Source organism: Myxine glutinosa, chromosome 8, assembly GCF_964187855.1.
Source record: "Myxine glutinosa chromosome 8, kmMyxGlut1.1, whole genome shotgun sequence".
NCBI lineage: Eukaryota > Metazoa > Chordata > Myxini > Myxiniformes > Myxinidae > Myxine > Myxine glutinosa.
Window position 1 is genome coordinate 123497713 of NC_136268.1, and position 23070 is coordinate 123520782.

A 23070-nucleotide genomic window follows, 5' to 3' on the forward strand; every position below is an offset into this window, starting at 1 on the left:
CATCAGTGGTGACTTGAAAGAAACTGAGCAAAATTTCAGTGCTCCTTTTATATACATACTATATTCTTCAAACTGGGTTGTGGCCACCATTTTCAGAGGTGGAAGGAACTTGGCAAAATCTCAGACTATGAATTTCCAAACAGAAGCAACAATCTAGGTGTTTTGAAGAATGATGGTCCTTTGGCCACTCTTCTGAAATGCCTTTTGATCAGTGACTGATAACTCCTTTCAAAGGCAACCCCTCTTTCACTACAATTTTAATTGCAGCCATTTTGCAGGAGGGGTTGAGCCAATTAGAATGAACATTTCACAATCGATTCATTAATCAATTCAATGAAAGCTTGAGCGTATTCCAAGCACACTTTCATTTTCTCACGATATTTGAACAGCGAAAGCATATATACTATAATTTTGAAAGATTTCTTGTCCCATTGCTAGTCAAGACCATACACACAAGAAATGAGATTTTAACTTGTGGTTGGTTTTCAACAATGAATAATAATTCAGAAATTTTAAGGCATGATTCCAACATTGAAGACTTTCGTTTCGGTTCATCACAGTTGTTCATCACATTCCTCAAATGAATTCACTTCACGTCTGACAATGAAAATGGAGGTGTGCTTGCATACAAGAAGCACCGACGTCGAAGTAAGACTTTGGAATCAAGATTTTTTTTTGAAATGAGATCCTTACAAATTAATCAACCCACAAATGCCCACAACTTTGCTCTCTCAACACTTTGATCATCAAATAAAAAGCAGGAGGGATAGAAACCTATGCATTACATGTTACTTCCACAAAGATCAAACATGCCAGCTCGGCCTGTGTGACGTACAACCTGTCATTATATATCTGTACTGTAAAGGGTATTTATCAATTAAAGTTGTAGAATGTGTTTCTTGCCTCATCCAAGAAAGTCAAATGAAAGGAGCGAGAGACCGAGCTGTGACTCACAGACACAGTGTGGTAGCTTTCCTGACCAGGAACCATCTGAGCGGCACGTACGGTGCTCAGATCCACCAGCAATATGATAACCCTCCTGACAAGTGTAGATCAAGGTGTAGCCTAGTGCTGGTATGTCAAGGCCAGACACTTCTGCGTGTGTTGGAGTTTCAGGCTGGCGACAAGCGTGGCCTTCACGGGAGTAGGGACAGGTAGAAGACAAGAACACATGATAGAAAAGGGCATTCATTGTTCATATCCATGGCCATTAGTTGTAATAATAATAATAATAATGCATTTATTTTATATAGCGCTTTTCAGGAAGCCCAAAGACGCTTTGACAGAGTGCAAAACATAACGCATAGCAAAACATAAAGACAATTGCAAAAAAAGAAGAATCAATAGGGAAATATTCAAAGCACAAAGGAGGGAGAAGGAGAGGAGATAGTCAGGGGTTAGATGCTGTGGGTTAAATGTTGAATGCAGTGTTGAACAGGTGGGTCTTGAGTGATGTTTTGAATGTGGTGAGTGAGGAGGAGTCTCTGATGGTGTGAGGTAGCGAGTTCCAGAGGGTGGGAGCAGCGATGGAGAAGGCCCTGTCCCCCCAGGATCTAAATTTGGTCCGGATGGGGGGGGTCAGGAGGTTGGTACCAGCAGAGCGGAGGTTGCGGGTGGGAGTGTGTCTGGAGAGGAGGTCAGCCAGGTAGGATGGGGCCAGGTTATGGAGGGCTTTGTAGGTCAAGAGGAGGATTTTGTACTGGATTCTCTGGGAGATGGGGAGCCAGTGAAGCTTGTAAAGGACGGGGGTGATGTGGTCACGGGTCCGGGAATGGGTGAGTAGACGGGCAGCGGAGTTCTGAATGTATTGGAGTTTATTGGTGATTGTTGAGGGTGAACCATAAAGGAGGCTATTGCAGTAGTCCAGACGGGAAGTGATGAAGGCGTGGATGAGGGTTTCTGCAGCCACAGAGGAGAGGGATGGACGGAGACGGGCGATGTTTTTCAGGTGGAAGAAGGCTGTCTTTGTGATCTGTTTAGTGTATTTGTCGAAGGAGAGGGTTTGGTCAAAGATGATGCCAAGATTCCGGATGTGAGGGGAGGTGGACACTGGGAAACCGTCGATGTTGAGGGCAAAGTTATGGGTGGACTTGGTGAGCGTTTTTGGGCCAATGATGATTATTTCAGATTTATCACAGTTAAGTTTGAGGAAGTTGATTTGAAGCCAGGATTTTATTTCAGTGATGCAGTTTGTCAGGATAGAGTGGGTGGCGGTGGAGATGGACTTGGTGGAGATGAAAAGCTGGATGTCATCGGCGAAGCAGTGGAATTGGAGACCATGACGGCGGATTAAGTGACCGAGGGGGGACAGGTAAAGGATAAAGAGGAGGGGGCCAATAACTGAACCTTGGGGGACACCTTGGGGGAGGGGAGCAGTGGGGGATTTGCAGTTATTGATGGAGATGAACTGACGTCTGTCAGAGAGGTATGATTTAATCCAAGAGAGGGCAGTGCCGGTAATGTTAAAGGTGGTTTCAAGTCGGGTGAGGAGGATGGTGTGATCGATGGTGTCAAAGGCAGCGCTGAGGTCGAGGAGGATGAGAATGTTGAGGTTGCCAGCATCAGAGGAGAGGAGAAGGTCGTTGGTGATTTTGAGGAGAGCAGTTTCAGTACTGTGGTTGGACCGGAATCCGGATTGGAATGTTTCATACAGGTTATTGGCAGAGAGGTGATGCTTGAGTTGAGTGGCTACAGCGCGTTCCAAAACCTTTGACAGAAAGGGTAGGTTGGAGATGGGTCTGAAGTTATTTAGGGTGTCAGGGTTTAGTCCAGGTTTTTTCAGAATGGGGGTAACAGCAGCAATTTTGAGGGATGGTGGGACGATGCCTGTAGACAGGGAGGAGTTTATTGTTGCAATGATAAGTGGAGAAAGAGCAGGAAGGGAGGCCTTGACAAAGCTGGAGGGGATGGGGTCAAGAGTGCAGGTGGCAGTTTTCATTCCGATGAGGAGTTCAGAGAGGTCAGTAGGGGAGACTGGGGAGAATTGAGACAGGGGATGGCAGGATAAGGGGGGGCAGGTGGTTTGAGGGGGAGCGGGTGCGGCGGTGGTCAAGCTGTTGTAGATGTTTTCAATTTTGCGTTGGAAGAATGAAAGGAAGGAGATGCAGTTGTCTATTGTGAATGACTGGGTGGTGGTGTTCAGGGGGCTGAGGAGTTTGTTTATTGTAGAGAAGAGTGCTTTTGGGTTTCCGGAGCCAGAGTGGATAATTTGAGAGTAGTAGGCGGAGCGGGCGCGGGAGAGGGCATCTTTATAGTGTTGTATGTGGTCCTTGTAGGCCTGGGAGTGAACTGTGAGACCTGTTTTATTGCGGAGTCTTTCAAGTTGGCGAGCACGAGTTTTCATTAGGCGGAGCTCAGGGGTAAACCAGGGAGCAGAATGGGTGAAAGAAACTGTTTTGGTTTTTATAGGCGCAATTTGGTCAAGGCAGGAAGAGAGAGTGTGGTTGTAGTAGTCAGTGAGGTCAGAAGGGGTGTGGAGGTCAACGAAGGGAGAAGTGGACATTTTTTCAGAGAGGGTCGATGAGAATGAGGCAGGTGAAAAAGCGTTTAGCTTACGGAAGTTGATAGTGCGATAATGCCTTGGTGCTGGGGTGGGGATGTTGATGGTCAGAGTGATGGCTAGGTGGTCAGAGAGAGTGAGGTCGGAGCCAGAGAGATGGTGCAAAATTAGTCCAGTAGAGCAGACAAGGTCCAAAATGTGACCACGGTTATGGGTAGGAAAGTTGACATGTTGAGTGAGGTTAAAGCAGGTGAGTAAATCAGTGAAGTCAGTGGTTAGCGTGGAGTCAGTGGAGTCCATGTGGATATTGAAATCACCAAGGAGGAGGATTGAGGGGGAGAGGGAACATAGCTGGGTCAGAAAGTAGGAGAAGTCAGACAGGAATGATGGGTGTGGTTTGGGAGGGCGGTAGACAACAGCCATGACTGACTGTGTGTGACCAGAGAGTTTAAAAGCCAGGTGTTCAAATGATGGAGCAGATGAGATGGAGATGAGGTTGGTCTTGATGTCTTGTCGGTGAATAACGGCAATTCCACCACCTCGGCCCTCCGAGCGTGGTTTATTGATGTAAGAATATCCATTGGGTGTGGTGAGGTTGAGCGTGTAGTAGTCCAGTGGTTGTTGCCAGGTCTCAGTGAGACAGAGAAAGTCCAGTTTATTTTCCAGGATGTAGTCGTTCAGGATGAGGCATTTGTTGTTGAGGGACCGGGTATTGAACAGGGTGAGCTTGATGTTGTTTTGTACGGCGGGTATGAATCCAGGTGATTTGGCCAGGGTTCGCAGACAGGAGGTGCGATTTTGTGCGTTGTTGTGACCAGGTGTGTTGGGACGATGAGTGGGAGTGCGCTGAGCCGACCAGAGGATGGGGATGGAGTGACCTGATTGTAAATAAACAAACTTACGACCGGAGCCACGGTGAATGTACCTGGGTCGACGCAGGAGTCCATTCGATCTGATTGCAGAGATGCATGATGGGGTGGAGCGGGTTTTAAGCAGGAGAAGCCTTGCGGCAGAGTACCGCAGAGCCATGCCAGCAGGAGCGAAGGCAAAGCGAGCACGCGGCCAAGGGTGAGGAAGCGAAACAATCGACACAACCAACGGGAGTGGGCCCGAGGAAACAGCGATGGAGCCGAGCAGGTGAAGCCCGGAGCAGCAGAGCAGAGCCGGGACCGCGCAGAGGAAGACTCAATGGCCATAAATCCGCCACGACCACCAGGAAAGCAAGACACGGACAATGGTCCAGTCAGAGAAGCGGCGAGCAAACGACGCCAGCGTCCTCTCACGACCGGACCGGAAAACGGAAGTAGTCTAGAATCATTTTCAGAGGAAAAAGAAGTACTTTGTTGGCACTACCTTTGGGTCGAGTTATTACCCTGCGCTCGCGAAGTGAAAAGCGGAGTTAAGCATTCATGTGCGTACGTAAGTGTCTGCATTTTAAAAATTCATTTTCTCGGCAACCATTGGTCCGATTGACATGAAATTTTCACCATAGGAGGGCCTCCTCCTGTAGAATATTTTAGTGAATATTATGACGTCATAGGTTACGTGGTACAGGCGCCATCTTGGAAAAACTTCGCACCTCTATATCTCTGAAACCACTTCATAGAAAAAATTGAGACCTGGCTCATTGCCAACTACTCCCCATGGGGAATAAGATATGTTAATGATGATGTCATCGGTGACTTCGTTATGACGTCACAATTCGACAAATACAACACATCCATCCGATCATTATCAATGAAGGATGATAATCATCCTTGAGGATGATGATATCCTTGATGATGATGATGATGATGACCATCCTTGATGATTATTGAGGATGACGATAATCATCCTCAATGATAATCATGACGTCATAGGATATGTGTTATAGGCGCCATGTTGGAAAAACCGAAAAATGTTGCACCTCTATATCTCCAAAACCGCTCTATGGAAACAATTGAAACGTGGCTCATTGCAAAGAACTCCATATGGGGAATACGTGTTGTTAACTATGACGTCATTGGTGCCATAATTAAGACGTCATAATTCGACAGGGACAACACTTAGTCTGATCAGTTTGAAATGTATTGAGCGTGATCTATGCAACAATTACATTAGAGAATATAAATGTATGATGTCATCGCTCACGTTGTCTGGCAGCCATATTGGATGAAAGAAAAAAAATGTTCAAAAACAGAAGAGTTGGCTCGCAACAAGTTGACTGAGCAGGATAAGTATTCTATGAATACCATCTAGTTTCCCAAGATTTAATGATTTGCAGGTTAATCGACAAGTTTAAACAGTGTGTAAAGTGTTTAAACAGTGACTGAAACTCTAATAAAGTGAAAATATATGAATTTCGAATATTTGTTTAAAAAATGAACATTCATATGAAGTGACTACTGACTGAAAAACTGAAATGACATCAGCCAATAATAATAATAACTAGAAAGGAACTCGGTAGAGAGCATATACCTACACCAGGCTGAACAGTTTACATTTTGTATCCACTGATAGGTCAGATCTGGATCTGGGCCTGATCCAAAATCGAATCGGCTTGTTATTGTCACCGAACCAACTCATCCACCTAGTTTTGTCATAAGTCGTCCACAGCTTTTTGAGATATCCTGCTATATATCGTCTTTGGCCCAATCCCTCAATGGTGAAGAATTACTTTAAAATTCTCAGATTCAGATCCGGATCCATATCTTCACTGAAATCAAAATCTAATCATTTCGTCCTTGGCACATACACCACCTCTCCACCAAATTTCGTCCGAATCAGTCCACAACTTTTTGAGATATCCTGTTCATAAACAAACAAACAAATAGACAGACAAACAGACAGGGGTGAAAACATAACCTCCATCCACCGTAATATAAGTATAACGATTATAATGCGAGTTGCTCACAACGAATAATGCTTCCAAAGCAGTAACAACGAAACTTGAGTGACATCCATAAGTAATGGAGCAGTGAAGTCAAATTATTTATTATTGCTATATACTCAGGAAATTTGGATTTGAGACTAAAATATGAATATGAGGCCAAAGTACAGAAGATCAGCTTTTATTTCTTGGTATTTCAATGCATATTTGCTTTACCATTGTAGAACAATAGCACTTTTCATGTTCAGTCTCCCCATTTTAGGTAAGCATATGTATTGGAACAGACGACGGACAGGTGTTTCTTGTTGCTCAGATGTTTCTTGTTGCTCAGGTGTTTCTTGTTGCATTGATCGTTCACACAGAAAAGAGCTGTGAATGTCTCGTCTTGGTTTTAGCCTTTGATTTTGCTTTGGAAGTCCGCATTGGGAGTCAGTATGCATAAACCAACATGAAGACCAGAGAACTCTATCTGAAAGAAAATCAATCAATTTGGAAGCTGAATGAACAGAATAATTCAATTAGAACCACAGCACAAAAATTGTGCATCGCAAATACAACAATTTGGAATATCTTGAAAAAGAAATAAACCACTAGTGTACTTAGCTATAGACAATGGCCAGGTCAGGCAAAGGAAAACAACTGCAGGTGGTGACAGAAAAATCATCAGAGCTGTGAAGAAAAACTCAAAAAACAACTGTCGGTGACATCACCAACAACCTCAAGAGTGCAGAGGTGATAGTATCACAATCTACCTGTCACAGAAGACTTCGACAGTGGAATTACAAAGGCTACACCGCAAGATGGAAACCACTCATCAGCACCAACAATAGAAAGGCCAGATTATAATTTGCCAGGAAGTACAGAGGTGAGTCAGTAGAGTTCTGGACCAAAGTTTTATGGACAGATAAGACCAATATAAACTTTTACCAAAGTGATTGAAAGGCAAATGCATGGAGAAAAGAGGGAACTGCATATGATCCAAAGCATACTACCTCATCTGTGAAACATGGCGGAGGAGGTGTCATGGTTTTGGCTTCCATGGCTGCCTCTGGAACTGGTTCCTCATCTTTATTACCTCCACCACCGAAGCTGGATGGAGGTTATGTTTACACCCATGTCTGTCTGTTTGTCTGTGAACATGATATCTCAAAAGGTTGTGGACGTATTCAGATAACATTTGGTGGAGAGGTTGGGTGTCTGACAATGACGAAATGGTAAGATTATGGTGAAAATCTGGATCTGGATCCAATATTTCTTAAGTGTTTCTTCATCCAATAATTTAAAACCGTGTATAGCACGGTATCTCAAAAAGTTGTGGATAAATTCGAACAAAACTCGGTGGACAGGTTGAGTGTTTGACAAGGAAGAATTGATTAGATTTTGGTGAAGATCTGGATACGAGAGTTTTAAAATTTTAAGTGATTCTTCACCATTGAGTGATCGGGCCAAAAACAATATTTAGCATGTCATTTCAAAAAGTTGTGGACGACATGTCAAAACTAGGTGGATGAGTTGGTTATGTGGCAAGAACTATCCGATTAGATTTTGGTTCAGGTCCGAATCCAGATCTAGCCTATCAGTGGGATACAAAATATAAACGTTTCTGCCTGGTGGAGGTATGCGCTCTACCGAATGCCGTTCTAGTTAGTTTTGTTTTAATCAGTTAGGTGGTTCTGGCAAATATTTTCAAAAACAATTCATTCATCCAAGATGGTCACAAAGCCTCTCAATAAGTTAGGTTTATTGAAGGAAATGCACTTGATCTGACGATTTGAAACAATTCTGTGAATATTCAGGTTTTTCGTTGTAGCGGTTTCTGAGAACTATGATTCCACAGGGGGCAAGAAATATGATGACAAAATTATATGGAAAGCAAAGAATAATAGTCCCAGAAAGAGCAATAGGCTTCCTAACAGCTTCAAAGGATAATACTACTACAACTACAACTACTACTACTACTACTACAATTACTACTACTACAACTACTACAACAACTACTACAACAACTACTACAACAACTACTACTACAACAACAACAACTACTACAACAACTACTACTACTACAACTACGACAATTATGACTACTACTACTACTACAACTACTACTACAACTACTACAACAACTACTACAACTACTACTACAACTACTACTACTACAACTACAACAACTACTACTACTACTACCACTACTACCACTACTACAACAACTACTACAACAACTACTACTACTACAACTACAACTACTACTACAACTACTACTACTACAATTACTACTACTACTACAACTACTACTACAACTACAACTACTACTACAACTACTACTACTACTATTACTACTACTACTACAACTACTACAACTACTACAACTACTACAACTACTACAACTACTACAACTACTACTACTACAACTACAACAACTACTACTACTACTAGTACTACTACTACTAGTACTACTACTACAACTACAACTACTACTACCACTACTACAACAACTACAACAACTACTACAACAACAACTACTACAACTACTACAACTACTACAACTACTACAACTACTACAACTACTACAACTACTACTACTACTACAATTACGACTACTACTACAACTACTACTACTACTACAACTACTACTACTACTTCTACTACAACTACTACTACTAAATCATCTTTTTTCATGGCCACACAATTATTCCCAACTTCTTGAGGAGTCGACCAAGATATTGGCTCGTCTTTCAGAAACGAGCTGGCTCGACCTGACGCTCCACCAACGTTAGAGCAGGAATTTGTAATTTGTCCAGGGTGCTGGCCATAGCTCGCCTACACTTAGGGAAGAACACAGTGGGATATTTAACGTCCACCAACGAATGCTGGCAGGGAGTTTATCTGAGGGAGGGAGGGCACAAACAGAAACTTGCATACCTCCAGCCTATCCTGGTACCCGAATAATAATAACAATGGTTATAAAAGAAAATAATAATTTGTTGGCATCTGTTTTACTCATCGACATGGTGAAAAAGCAGAAAAGATACCAATTATTTTTTAACGTCAAAAGGCCCCACTCACAGACTTTATCATCCTCATTGAGCCAGGACTTACTTGAAACAAAAAAAACTGAAGAAATAGTGAAGTAAAAAGAAGGAAAAATAATCGAAGAGTCTTTGAGGAACTGGATGCCTGCTTTTTGAAAAGGGAGGGTTGTAAGTGTCAGAAAAGACATGAGAAGGTAAATAATTCCATAGGTTGATGGTGAAGGGAAAGAAACAAACATCATAATGGCCCGCCCTTGAGTTGCCAATGGCCACGCAATGATCATGTGACGTAGTGGCTTACGGAATATTTTGTCATCTCGATAATGGCGAAGGAATACAAGCATTAAGTTTTCAGGAGCAGACACCGAAGTAATGTCGATAGAAAAGGGGAAGAGAACCAACATTGCGGCGTGATTAAAGCAAGTTGGTGTTTTCAGGTCAGATTGGGTGAGTTGATAAATCAGATTGCTTTGGACTCGACTATATCAAGCAAATATGTGGAGATAGAACCTCCCCTCATGTGAGCGCAGTCTCCACACAAGAACGAATCAATCCTTTAAGTAAAATTGGAAGAACTGTTCATAAGGAAGCTTAGAGATCAGACCCCGGTGTCACACCTGCCAAAAGCTTTCAAGACATCGAGGCCTACGACACCAAAGGATGCCCCAAAGTCTCAGAGAAGAAGACCAGACATTCATGATACAAGAAAGGATATCACCGGTAGATCTTGTCTTGCAAAAGCCATATTGATGGTCAGAGAGGAGATTGAAATTCATGATGTTATGAGGAAATGAGAATTGAAAAGACATTCAAAGACTTTGGAAATTGCAGAAGTCCAAGCAATAGGATGGTAGTTGGAATGGTTTGAAGGATCACCCTTCTTTAAAATAGGCTGTACTTATGGCATGTTTCCAGGAAAGAGGAAAAGTTTCGGTTTTTAAACAGAAGCAAAGTAAACGAGCAAGCACGGGTGCAAGTTCTGAAGGACACTCCTTGAATATGCTGTATGAGGACAGAATGCCATCTTGGCCACACCCTTACCTTGCTTGTGTCCTGAGAGATGTACTTTTACGACTTTAAGAAAAGAGATTATCGGTGGAGGCATCGTTTTGGTAAGGGGTGCATCAGAGGGTGTTGGAATGTTCGAGTCATCCATCGTGGAATAAGAGGCCAAAAGAAAACCGAAAAGAGTAGCTTCATCAGTCGGGAGAGACAGCTAAAGCATCATCAGAACGGAAAAGCGATGGAAACGGAGAGCGACGGAAGTTGTTGGAGATACGTGCGTTTGGCTCAAGACCAGAAAGACCTATTAGTGAAGGAAGAGGAGAGGTCGTCACACTTCCTTTGGATACAGGAACGCTTCCCCTCAAGAATGACAAATTTGCAATGATTTCGAGCAGAGATGAAGGCCGAATGCGAGTCAGAGGAAGAAGACTTTTTCCAGCTCTGATATGCCACACGTGTCCATTTCACGAAAGACTGCAGAGCAGGAATGGTTGAACCAGGATTAGAAGAAGTGATGGTCTTCCTTGGCTGAAGTCTGGAATGTTTCATCGAAATAAATGTTTAACATACAGTGAAGAAGCTTCACTAACAGCTCACTGGTAATTCCCTGTGTGTCGCAAGAGGCGACTAACACTAACAGGGTTGGTGGCAGGAAGGGCATCCAGCCAAAAAACATCGCTTCAAAAAGGGGACCAAGGTGCCCAAAAAAGGCCAACCCCCGCTCTTTTGGGGGAAATGGCCTCTTAATCCCTGGTGTTGGGCTAGCGGCTAGGGTGCCGGCTTAGGATCCAAGGATCCTGGGTTCGAATCCCGGTCGATCGCTGAATTAACGCCAGGGGGGTTGACTCAGCCTGTCATCCTTCCGAGGTCGGCTAATTGAGTACCAGTTCACTGGTAATTCCCTGTTTGTCGTTAAAGGCGGCAAAAAGGGTTGGCGTCAGGAAGGGCATCCGGCCGTAAAACATTGCTTCAAATAGGGGACCGAAAAACAACAACAACCACGGTTCCCGAAAAAGGCCAACCCCCGCTTTGCGGGGAAAAATGGCCTCTAAAGGTGTTTTATTTTATTTTATATACAGTGAAGAAGAAGCCTTATTTCCTTAACCATTCCTGTACATCACTACAGAACATAGAAATACACAGCAGTAAACCAAAGCAAGCATTTTTATATGCAAGGAAGGCCTTTGCTGAATGATTAAAGAAAGCAAAATAGGTTGGGGAGACAAATGCTGAATCGAAATGAACAATAAAGTTTCATTAGCTTGTTTCATACGTTACCCACTGAACCCATGGCTCATGACTGAAATCCCATATGTATTATGTTGCTTTGTCTGTTCGTGTCCTTACAGTTCACGTGAAAGAAAATAACACTCAGATCCACCATTGTCTTTCTCTTGCATATGATTTATGCATAAACTCCTTCACGGGTTATATATCAGTGTTAATTAAACTGGATGAAATAGGAAGAAATTATAACATGAGGACATCGCCTTGATCACACGCTGAGCACCATCAAGTCAAGGCGTTGAACAACTAAACAGGTGAGGAAGAATGCGTGGCTACATCAAACTCTTACCAACACAATTGGGTTTCTGTCCACTCCAGTGCAGGTCTGGCAGGCAGGTGCGTGACGTTGAACCTTGCACATGAAAGCCCTCGCGACAACTAAAGTGCACCTGAGCACCAACCTGATGGGGAAGATAAGATATGTAAATAAATATATATATATAGGAGTATATGCCAAATGAAATGATCACTTAAATTTTCTGTTCCCTTGGAGCACCTGCCTTATGAGGCAATGATACAGGTTAAAATTGTATATGCAAGGACAGTAAAAGGAACTTATATATCTGGGATAAGAGGTGGGGAGGGGCGACGGGGTGCAGGTGGGGGGTGGGGGACATTTTGACCAAGCATTTCTAGCCTAGGTGCTCCAACATCACACCCATCCCTCCTTGATTCTGTAAAATGTAAAGATCTCAACAAGAGTGGAATCTCCCGCAATGAGGCCAGAGCACAAGGTATGTTGCTTTGACATTGCAGGGAGGTCGTTGGTCTCTGTTTTCTACCAATTACAGTACTTTCCAACATTACTACTTCTGATCTCCATCAGTCCTCCAACCCTCGGTGTCCACTCCAAAATTCATACATTCTTCCATTATCTCCTGGTTAAACTTCCAAAATCAGATCGACTTCACACCTCAACATCTTTCTTCCTTGCTTCACCTATTTATGGAACCACCTTCCAGAGGCAGTTCTTTCCCACTCTTCCCACCAGGATATCAATCACACAGTGCACAGCCATCTCTTGTCATCCCCTATGCTGACCCATGATTTTTACTACACCCATTAACTCTTTCTAACCTAACCTTCCACAACCTGATTTCAATGTTTCCTCCCCACTTCTTTCTCTTCCTTCCTTTCCTGTTTGCTTATTCCTCTGCTGGTTGTGCTCAATCGTTTCCCCCACCTCACTGTCAGCTCAATCTTGCTCTTCCATGAGCTTTACTCTCGTAGAAGAAAAATATACAGGTATATTAGAAGCTGTGATAACACATTTCCAATATATTTTAAATTACCACAGGCACCTTGACAGCTTTTCTTTCCCTGTTCAACCACAAAGAAAATGTGCATGTCACTTCTTTCAATATGAACCAATACTGCTACAAGTGAGCTAGTACAGCTTCTTCTTGAATATATCCTCAAATTGCTGACCCTGCTGCTAAGTTGTGTTTGCGGAACTGGAAAAAGTGGTTAACAAGTAAAGATACATTCAAAGTACACCGCCCCCATGCCAAATAATTAAATATCCTCCAGTGCGGCATTGCCGGGGCGCAGCCGGCGCCCGGCAATACCGCAGTGCAGCTCATACAGACTGTATTGGGAGGGAGAGGTGTACAATAATTGATTGATTAATTGCACAATTAAAATCAATAAAAGATTATTATAAAATATTTTCTTAATCAATTGGCTAATAGACTAACTAAACCACTAGTGCTTCGTCCAAAGATGTATCTTTTAGAAATTTAATTAAATAAGTCATGAAAAAAAAAAATTTGATTAATCAATGAATAATTAATCAATTAAATGATAAATCAATAAATCAAAAATATCCTTTATAGCCACATCACTTGGTCACTGTCGGGTCCAAATATCAGCTTCCTAGCTCAAATGTTGCCTGAGAAATTGCCCAGATGAGAAAGAAAATAAATAAATGATTAATAATGAAAATAAATAAATAATAATCGTAAAAAAATTAAATATTTAATCAATTGGCTAATAGAATACATAAACCACCACCATTTCATCAGAATCTGTAACTTAATTTTTTTTAAATTAAGTCATTCATTGAATAATTAAATAATTAATCGATTAATTAATTAATCAATAAATCAAAAATACCCTTTACAGCCAAATCACTTGGTCATTGTTATGTCCAAATATCAGCTTCCTAACTCAAAAGGTGCCTGAGACATTGCCCAGAAGAGAAAGGAAATGTATAAGTACTTAATTAATCGCTAATAATTAAACAACTAATTAATTGATTAAAGAAAAAATACCGTTTTTGACAAAGTACTTGCTCACTATTGTGCCCAAATTTCAGCTTCCAAGCTCAAAGGATGGCTGAGATATCACCCGGACAAACAAACAAACAAACGAGAAATCGGTCAGAGACCGAGGACTTGCCGGAATTAAAAATATGGCGGCCGAACCACGTGACCGATGATGTCATCATTATTTCTTTTCTAAACTAATTTATTCCTAGATTATGCTCAATAAATTTCATCTTGATCGGATGAAGTTTTGTACTTGTCGAATTATGACGTCATAATGGAGGCACCTATGACATCATCATTAACATATTTTATTCCCCATGGAGAGTTCTTTACAATGAGCCAAGTCTCAATTTTTTGTATTCAGCATTTCGGAGATATAGAGGTGCAAAGTTTTTCGGTTTTTCCAAGATGGCGGCCGAACCACGTGACCGATGACGTCACCATTATTATTTTTTTCTCCACCAGTTTATGCCGACATGGCGCTCAAGAAATTGCATCTTGATTGGATGAAGTTTTGTACTTGTCGAAATATCAAATTATGACGTCATAATGGAGGCATTGGGCCTGGAGAGGTAAAAAATTTGGCACAGTCTATTCCAGGGCAATACACATATGTGTGTAAAGTATGGCGATGCTATGTGCAACGATGTAGACGTAGTGCTGCGCAGAAACAAACAGACAAACAGACAAACAAACAGACAAACAAACAGACAAACAGACAAACAGACAGATCTCCGAAAAGATCGACTGGACAACCCTCCCATCTACTTTCTCAACAATCCTCTCCAAGAAGTTCTGTCGCTCAAGCTTTTGGGTCTCACTATCTGCCATGATCTTTCTTGGGAAAACCACATTTCCAAACTGGCCTCCAAAGCCAGTCGCCGACTGGGCATCCTCCGTCGTGCGAAGTCCTTCCTAGGCACACCTGAGCTCCTCACCACATACAAGGCTTTCATCCGCAGGTCAATGGAATACTGTTCTCCCCTATGGGCTGGTGCTCCTGCCTCACACCTGGCTCGGCTTCACGCTGTTGAATCCAAAGCTTTCAGAATCATTGGAATCTCCCGCGATGAAGCTATCTCTGAGGGCCTTTCACTCACTCACCACAGGCAGGTAGGTGGTCTTTCTGTCTTCTACCGACTCCTCTCCGGCCTTGCTCCCCCAGCTCTCTCTGTGCTCTGTCCCCCAAATATTCCTACAGATCGCACAAGATCTGCCAGCCACCCTCTGATGGTTAAACTGCCGAAATCTCGGCTCTCTGCTCACCTTCACTCTTTCATTCCTCTTTTCTCCCGCCTCTGGAACAAACTCCCACACTCACTTCAATCACACTCCTCCCTCCAAGTCTTTAAAACAGCTGTTCACCACCATCTCTTATCTTCCCCCATCCAAAACCTTGATCTTTTCTACCCCCACTAATTCACCCCAGATCCACCTTGTTTGAAATTCCAACTTCTTTCCTGGAAGTCCTGGCAGTGTCCATATGTTTTATACCTCTCCCACCCCCACCCTTCCCATGCCTCCCCCCAAAGCCCTCTCCCTCCCACAGTTCTCTCGATGTCTCCATGTCTCTCGGTCCCTGCTCTCAAATGTTGTGTTTGTGTCCTTCCCCCTCTCTCCCCATCTTGTCTACCGCTCCCGATGTTATTTGTTTTATGTGTCTGTTTGTCTTTCTGTGTGATTAATGTTCGCTCTTTCACGAGCCTCGATCTTGTATACAAAAAAAACCAAAAAAAAAAACCAACCAACCAACATACTTGCCGGAATCTTTTCCGGCAAGTAACAAACAAGAAAGCAAGAAAATAAACAAACAGCCAGAGTGAAAACTGAGTACTCCCTTTCAGCGTGCGTCACTGCCGAGCCCCCTTCGTGCCGGCAATGACGATATGCAGCGCCTGGAGATGGCATAGGAAAAGAGCGGTGTTTGTCTGGAGATGGCATATAGTCAGGGCCCTTAGGGATATTTTGGTTCAAATTCTTCCAAAAGCATCAAATTTGGCGCAGATGTTGCCCATGCCATACTCTTTCGATTTTTGACGGGCGCCAAGGGCGGTATGATCCGGGGACCATACCGGTCCATCCCGCCATGTCACCTGACCTATGACGTCATAATTAGGATATGCATCCAATCACATGGCGTACTATAAGTGGTCAAAGTTCAAAATGAATCGATCGAAAAATGAAGGCAGGGATCTATTTTTAAGGTTTTCATAAAATCCAATATGGCCGCCAGGTCACATGACCTATGACGTCATATTTATGACATGTATACAATCATGTATACATGAACCCGGATCATGATCGCACAAAAATTCAACACAAGGATATGGCATACAGTTCATAAAACATCAAAATCCGTACCTTTGTAATTAGACTGATGAACTGCATATGCCTGAAAATTAGGAAATAGACATGTAAATATTTCCTCTAAATGTCAAAAATAAGGTCAGAGTTCGATTACCCAACCCAGAAACATAAAATGGTGAACCTCGCGTAAATCTTGACAAAAAACTCAAAAACCGACATGTTTGACTCAAAAATGACCTTTAAGATGACCTTGAGGGTTGACCTTGACCGCGAATCATCAAAATAACATCATAATTGGATTCCTCGACCTCGAAAACCCCTGAAAAGTGGTATCATACATGATTCCAACCCTTTTGGTTATTTAACTGATTTTCCTCTAATCCGGGTGGCGGCCATTTAGTATTTCGCCAATATGGGGCCCCCGGGGGGGGGGGGGGCGCCCGTCTTGGCGCCCGTCAAAAATCGAAAGAGTATGGCATGGGCAACATCTGGGCCAAATTTGGTGCTTTTGGAAGAATTTGAACCAAACGGCCCCAAAATATCCCTAAGGGCCCTGACTAATAGGAAAGGTGCAGTGTACAAAACAGCTCAAATGTGTTTCGGAACACAAAAGAAAATGCCTCATAATCCTGGCCCTATAGATTGGGTTGACAAGTATGAGTAATTGTGTCAATTAGTGAATGCTCTCAACCTTTGTTATAAACGCAGCTGCAAGTTCAAAATTAATTCATCCATTGCTGAAAAAGAAAATTAAATAAAACCCAATAATAGCACGTATTATATATTACTTTCTAAAAGTCAAACTACTAACAAGGTTTGATATTAAAGTATTCCTAACGTACAATGATAAACGGAATACAATACAATTATCTCTTTACCTTGACTACTGCAATTATAGATCAATGGAATTAGATGTTTTTCAGTTGCAAGGACAAGCTGTGCTATTTTCCCTGAAAAAACATCATCACATGACAAGGTAAGTGTAGTCCGGAGTGAGCAGAATGCAGATTTTTTCCCAAAGCTGAACTGAGTTGGGTAGGACAGAGTGTTTCTGACCAGCAGTTTAAATTACATTAGGCCTGGGCAGTATAAAGGAAGGATAAGAGATGGAAAGGAAAAAAATAAAGCCAGGGAGATTAATTTGCAGGAATTTCTGATCCGTTCCTGCCCATTAACTGAAGGATGAGGGCAAGTTACCAGGCTTGTAAGTTAATTAATCCCAAATTATGCCTCACAGATTCCTTTGCCCCGAGCTGTTAACTTTGATTGTAAACCTGACCTTTGTGGTTCCTGCTTTACTTTGGGAAAAAAAGAAATCTCAAATGTACCACCTGTCACAAAACCAAACAAAATTCCCATTTGCCATAATGTTTAACAGGGTCGGGGAGTCACTTTGGAAGAATTAGAACAATAGTTATGGGTACTGGTGGGTGATGAGAAGCTTGTGGTACATATTCAAGACAAATTAGAGCAACTGGCATGCTGCTATGATAGGCAAATTGAGATGAATGTGGTCAGATAATCATCGTTGCTGTAGGTGCCAAACTGCATCAAATGAACATGTGTGTGTGACTGTGTGAGGTGGTGGATATTTGGGAGAGATGGGAGGGGTGGGATGAAGATAGGAGGGTGTGGAAGGGAGATGGGAGGGTGTGGAAGGGAGATGGGAGGGTGTGGAAGGGAGATGGGAGGGGTGGGATGGAGATGGAAGGGGTGGGATGGAGATGGAAGGGATGGGAGGAAGATGGGGGGGGGGGGGGGAGGTGGGAGAAAATGGGTGGGGGTACGGAGGGGTTGAGGGGGGATGGGAGAGTGTGGGACAGAGATGGAAGGGAGATATGAGGGGGTTGGAGGCTGATGGGAGTGGGTGGGAAGAAGAAGTGATGAGGTGATGTTATTGAGATGTGGCGTTCAGTATGTGGAATCTCCATGATTTATGTTTTTGTATCCATAGTCGATGCTCTTTGAAGGGTGAGGGATATTGATGGTCTATTGATTGACGTTTTTTGGGGTCATGGTGGAGGACATTGGTTGTTGTGCAAGCGGGTGCCAATAATATGAGAAGAATATAATTATGCAGACGATTTGAAGGCAATGCATCAATTATTGGGTTATTGATTGAGGGAAAGGGGTTTCAATGTAATTTTTTCCAGGATTCCCCCAAGAATGCCTGATAATGTGGAATTTGCAGGTAGTGGCATAGATGTTAACCTGTGGTTAGAGGAATGGTGTGGGCAGCATTGATTTGGGTTTTCAGAGCATTGTGAATCTTTTTGGTAGGAGGGAAATGGAGTTACAGTGAGTGAGACATGCTTTAATGAGGAGAGTACTTGGATGGCAGGAGAAGGCTACCAGATGTATAAATGTGATAGGAAATAAAAAACGAGGGGATGTGCCAATCTGGGTAAAACACAAAACTGTATTGTATCGAGTGTAAATAATGACTTTGAGGAGGGAACTAATGTTGAGGATTCTGTGTGCATTGAGATGAGTGATTGTAAGAATAGGAAGACATTTGTAGGATGTGTTTATATGGCTTCTGGTATGGGAGAGCAGCAGGAAAGAGGGGTTCATGAATAATAAGGAAAGGCCTGTGGGAAGGGTAGAGTACTTATTGGGGGGGTTTAAATTTGCCAGGAATAGATTGTGTCCAGGAACGGAAAAGAGCAAAACCAAGGAGGATTTTATCATCTATTCCAGGATTGCTTTTTAAATCAGTTTGCAGAAAAGCCCATGGGGATAGGGGGGATGTGCTGTTATATCTTTATTCAAGCAATGATATATGATGGAGGTGAAGATTGAAAAAGGTAGGATAACAGCTGGGGACAAATGACCACAATATAGTGTGTGCAACTATATTGTTGAGACATGGAGTTCAGGACAGTGTAAGCAAAGGCGGATATATTTCAAGAAGGCAAACCTTGAAGATATGAGAGGTGCTCTAGAATTGGAAAAGCTAACATGTAGGCAATACAAATGAGAGAAATGGGCAACCTTCAAGGAGCCAACATGTGGGGTGCAGAGTAGGTATATTGTAGAGAGGTGTTATGGTAGACGCAGAAAGAGACCAGGGTGGATGATTAGTGAGGTACACAGTGTTATTAAGGATAAGCAGAAGGCATTCAAGTGCAAAAATAACAGGAGTAGAGTTCGATTCACATCAGTGTAGGAGTAAACAGAGACTAGTCAATAAAATAAGGAAAACAAAATAAGAATATGAAAAAGGTAGCCAAAAATATTAAACATAATGAGGAGACATTTTGTAAAGTGTATACGGGGTAAAGAGAAGTTAAAGAAGAGGGTGGGCCCGTTAAGGAAGAGCACGGACACATTGGAGGAGGATGATGATGATGATGACATGGCGGGCTTATTACATTCGCAGGAAGAGAGGGTATTGCATTTGGGTCCGTTTGTCTGTTTGATTGTCTGTCTGTTTGTCCGCACAGAATAAATATGATTTTCGCTGCAACCGTTGGTCCGATTGACAGGAAATTTCCACCATAGGTGCAAATCCACCTGCATAATTTTTTTTATGATAATTATGACATCATAAGTCACGTGTCATGGGCGCCATCTTGGAAAAACAGAAAAACATTGCACCTCTATATCTCCGAAAGTGCTGAATAGAAAAAATTGAGACATGGCTCATTGTAAAGAACTCTACATGGCAATAAAATATGTTAATGATGATGTCATAGGTGCCTCCATTATGACGTCATAATTCGACAAGTACAAAACTTCATCCGATCAATATGAAATTTATTGAGCGTCATCTAGGGATAAATTGGTGGACAAAAAAAAATGATGACATCATCGGTCACGTGGTTTGGCCGCCATATTTGTTTTTAACTCAAAAGCCTTAAAAACCACTGAAAACACATCCTGGTGAGGGTCTGCAATCTCTGATTGCTCTTTCTTGTTATTATATCGTTTTTTGGTTTTTAGATTTGCACAAGAACAGTTAGGGGAACTTCGAACAGCTGAGAGTATCTATCTCCGGTAATAAACAAGGGATTGTGGAGGAAATCCAAGTACTATTGGAGGAAGTAAAGAAGCAGCGAGGAAAACTAAGGGAGGTTAAAGTTCCGAGGTCAGATAATATGCATCCAAGAGTATTGAGGGAGGTGGCGGAGCCAATAAGCATGATGTTAACAAAGCAGATAAGCGAGATGGTAACATAACTTTAACAGCTCATTGGAGTCATGACATACCAGAGGATCAGTGTTAACACAGTCCAGCGATTTAGTTAGCCTTCACCTCCAACTTGTGCTGTTTTGATTGCCATATCTGAGGAAGGTCATAGCTGCCATAGAGAGGGTTCAACTCCACTGCTCCACCCACTACCTCCCCCAACCCTCCCTGAAAATGAATTGATGAACTGTTAGATTGAATTAATGTGGTGTTGATGTAGCAAAGGCATGAAATATTGGGCGAAATGGTCTCATCCTACATCAAAGTTCCTTGTGTATACACGAACCCATTTCTGTCCCAATGGCTGTCATCAGCACAGAGTGGATTTTCCACAGATGTATTCTATTATAACAGTATTAACTGTTTAATACGCGACTTTCAAAATGACGTATAATTGCTAAACAAGGCCTTTTGCGCATGCGATGTGTGTGTTTAAAGTGATTCGGTTCAGCTCACTAGGCACTTTTAACGTGCCATTGCTCATGCAAAATCTATAATCCAAATAGTCTTTTAAACATAATTTTCAGCATTTAGATCAGGGGTGGGGAACCTTTTTCCTGTCAAGGGCCATTTCGATTTTTAGAACATCCTTCGAGGGCCATGCTAAATTATTGAATACATATATCGGACTCACCTAATGCGATGGCTGGAACTGTTTCTCTTTGGCGAGGCGTTTGGTGTCAGGTGGTAGTGATGATGATGCTACTCGCAGCTGGTTTTGCAGGTTTGGGTCAGTCAGTCTTGAGCGGAACCGAGTCTTTGCAAGAGTCCGTTTTGAAAAGAACTGCTCACAGCTGTAGGTCGTCCCAAACAGTGATGCAAACTTCAGTGCATGTCTCCTCAGAATGGGAAAATCCTCAGCACGTACATACAGTTTGTAGAACTCGAGCAAAGGGAGGTTGCTGTACCTAGCTTTGAGCTCGTCATTGCTTTGCAGCTCAATGATTTCGTGTTGTAGGTTGTCAGGCACATCAGCTGGTTCCACATTAAACGGCGTGGCAAATATGTTCAGTTCCCTTTGTTTACTTTTCATGTCCTGGAACCTCTCTCCAAATGCCTGGAGGAATTTTGCACACTCAGCAGCATATTCAGATGTCACAGCAGGCTTTTGTTCTTGCAGAGTGGGAAAGTGGATAGTGTTTCCCCTTTCCAGTTGCACTTGCCACAGCTTTAGTTTAGCTTCAAATGATTTCACATGTGATTGCAGAGAGCTGAGAAGCTGGTTGGGACCTTGGAGCTTGACGTTCAGCTCTGATAGGTACTTGGTAATGTCCACCATGAAGCCCAAATCACACAGCCACTTGCTATCACTGAGTTCCATGACAGGTTTCCCCTTCATCTCCATGAACTGTTTCACTTCTTCTCTCAGTGAGTAAAACCGTGTGAGCATATTTCCGCGACTCAGCCACCGCACCTCACAGTGGTAAACCAGATCTCCGTACTCTGACTCTAGTTCACTCAGTAGCTCCTTGAACTGGCGGCTGTTCAGCCCTCTGCTTTTGATGACGTTTATGGTGGAAACGACAGTTGTCATCGCATTGTTGAGCTTCAGGGACTGTGCACACAGATTCTCTTGGTGTATGATACAGTGGCATACAACTAACTCACTTGGATCGAGACTGAGACGACTCATTTCTTTTTTGAACAATGCAGTCAATCCCTTTTGCGCGCCAACCATGGCTGGGGCTCCACCCGTGGCCAGGCCACTTAACTTGTCAAACTGCAGTTCGAATTTGTTCATAGCCAAAACAACTTGCTCAAACAAATCCTCACCTTTGGTGGTGCCATGCATGGCTTGCAAAGGCAGCAACTCCTCCCTCATATCAAACTCAGCTGTAATCCCCCGCACAAAAATGGCTAGTTGGGCGGTGTTTGTTATGTCCGTTGTCTCATCGCAGGCCAGAGAGAAAAACTGGAAATCTCTTGCGGTGTCCTTCAGTGTTTTCTCAATATCTTGTGCCATGTCAGTAATCCGATCTGAGACAGTTCTTCGAGACAAACTGACACTTTGGAACAATTTTACTTTGTCCGGTGCGAGCAGCTCCACAGCGGCAACAAGGCACTCCTTCACAAATTCTCCTTCTGAATGCGGCATCAGCTTCTTAGCGATTAGCTCACTCACCACAAAACTAGCATGCGTAGTGTTGTCTCGGTCAGATTGTGGTCTTATGAAGACTGCTTGTTGAGCACCAAAACTCCACCGAAGAATGTTAACTTTATCCAAGCGCATTTGTCCTTTCAACTCGTCCAGTTTAGCATGTTTCGAGCTGTAATGACGCTCGAGGTTGGCCTTTTTCATCACCGAGAGCGCTTCCCGACAAACTAGGCATACTGGCTTGCCTTTTACTTCCACAAAGAAATAATCGTTTGCCCATTTCTCTTGGAAAGCGCGACATTCCGCATCTACCTTTCTTTTCTTGTTAGTCGCCATGTTTGCATATACTGAATGAAATGATGACATGAGATCACGCGATCACTTGACTGTCTGGAAGGTCGCATATCACAGTTACGACTGTCCGGAACTCACTTGACTGTCCGGAAGGTCGCATATCGCAGTTATGATTAATCGCAAATTAGTTTTAATTTGATGGCAATTATTCTGTTTGCGCCAAC

General features: G+C 42.8%; 2 protein-coding genes across 2 annotated transcripts in view; both read right to left on the bottom strand.

Moving 5' to 3' along the window:
* The window catches only part of LOC137433184 (CUB and sushi domain-containing protein 3-like), a 1533363-nt gene that overhangs the window by 34236 nt on the left and 1476057 nt on the right, over positions 1–23070 (bottom strand). Inside the window, exons 66-67 of the mRNA XM_078783994.1 lie at positions 11979–12090; positions 955–1134 (exon numbers count right to left, since the gene is read on the bottom strand). Of these exons, the coding sequence (XP_078640120.1) occupies positions 955–1134; positions 11979–12090 (292 nt within the window). The remainder of the gene's footprint in view (positions 1–954; positions 1135–11978; positions 12091–23070) is intronic.
* Positions 21014–22756, bottom strand: LOC144893199 (general transcription factor II-I repeat domain-containing protein 2-like). Its single transcript, XM_078782843.1, has one exon. The coding sequence runs from the start codon at positions 22754–22756 to the stop codon at positions 21092–21094; it is 1665 nt and encodes a 554-aa protein (XP_078638969.1). The 3' UTR covers positions 21014–21091.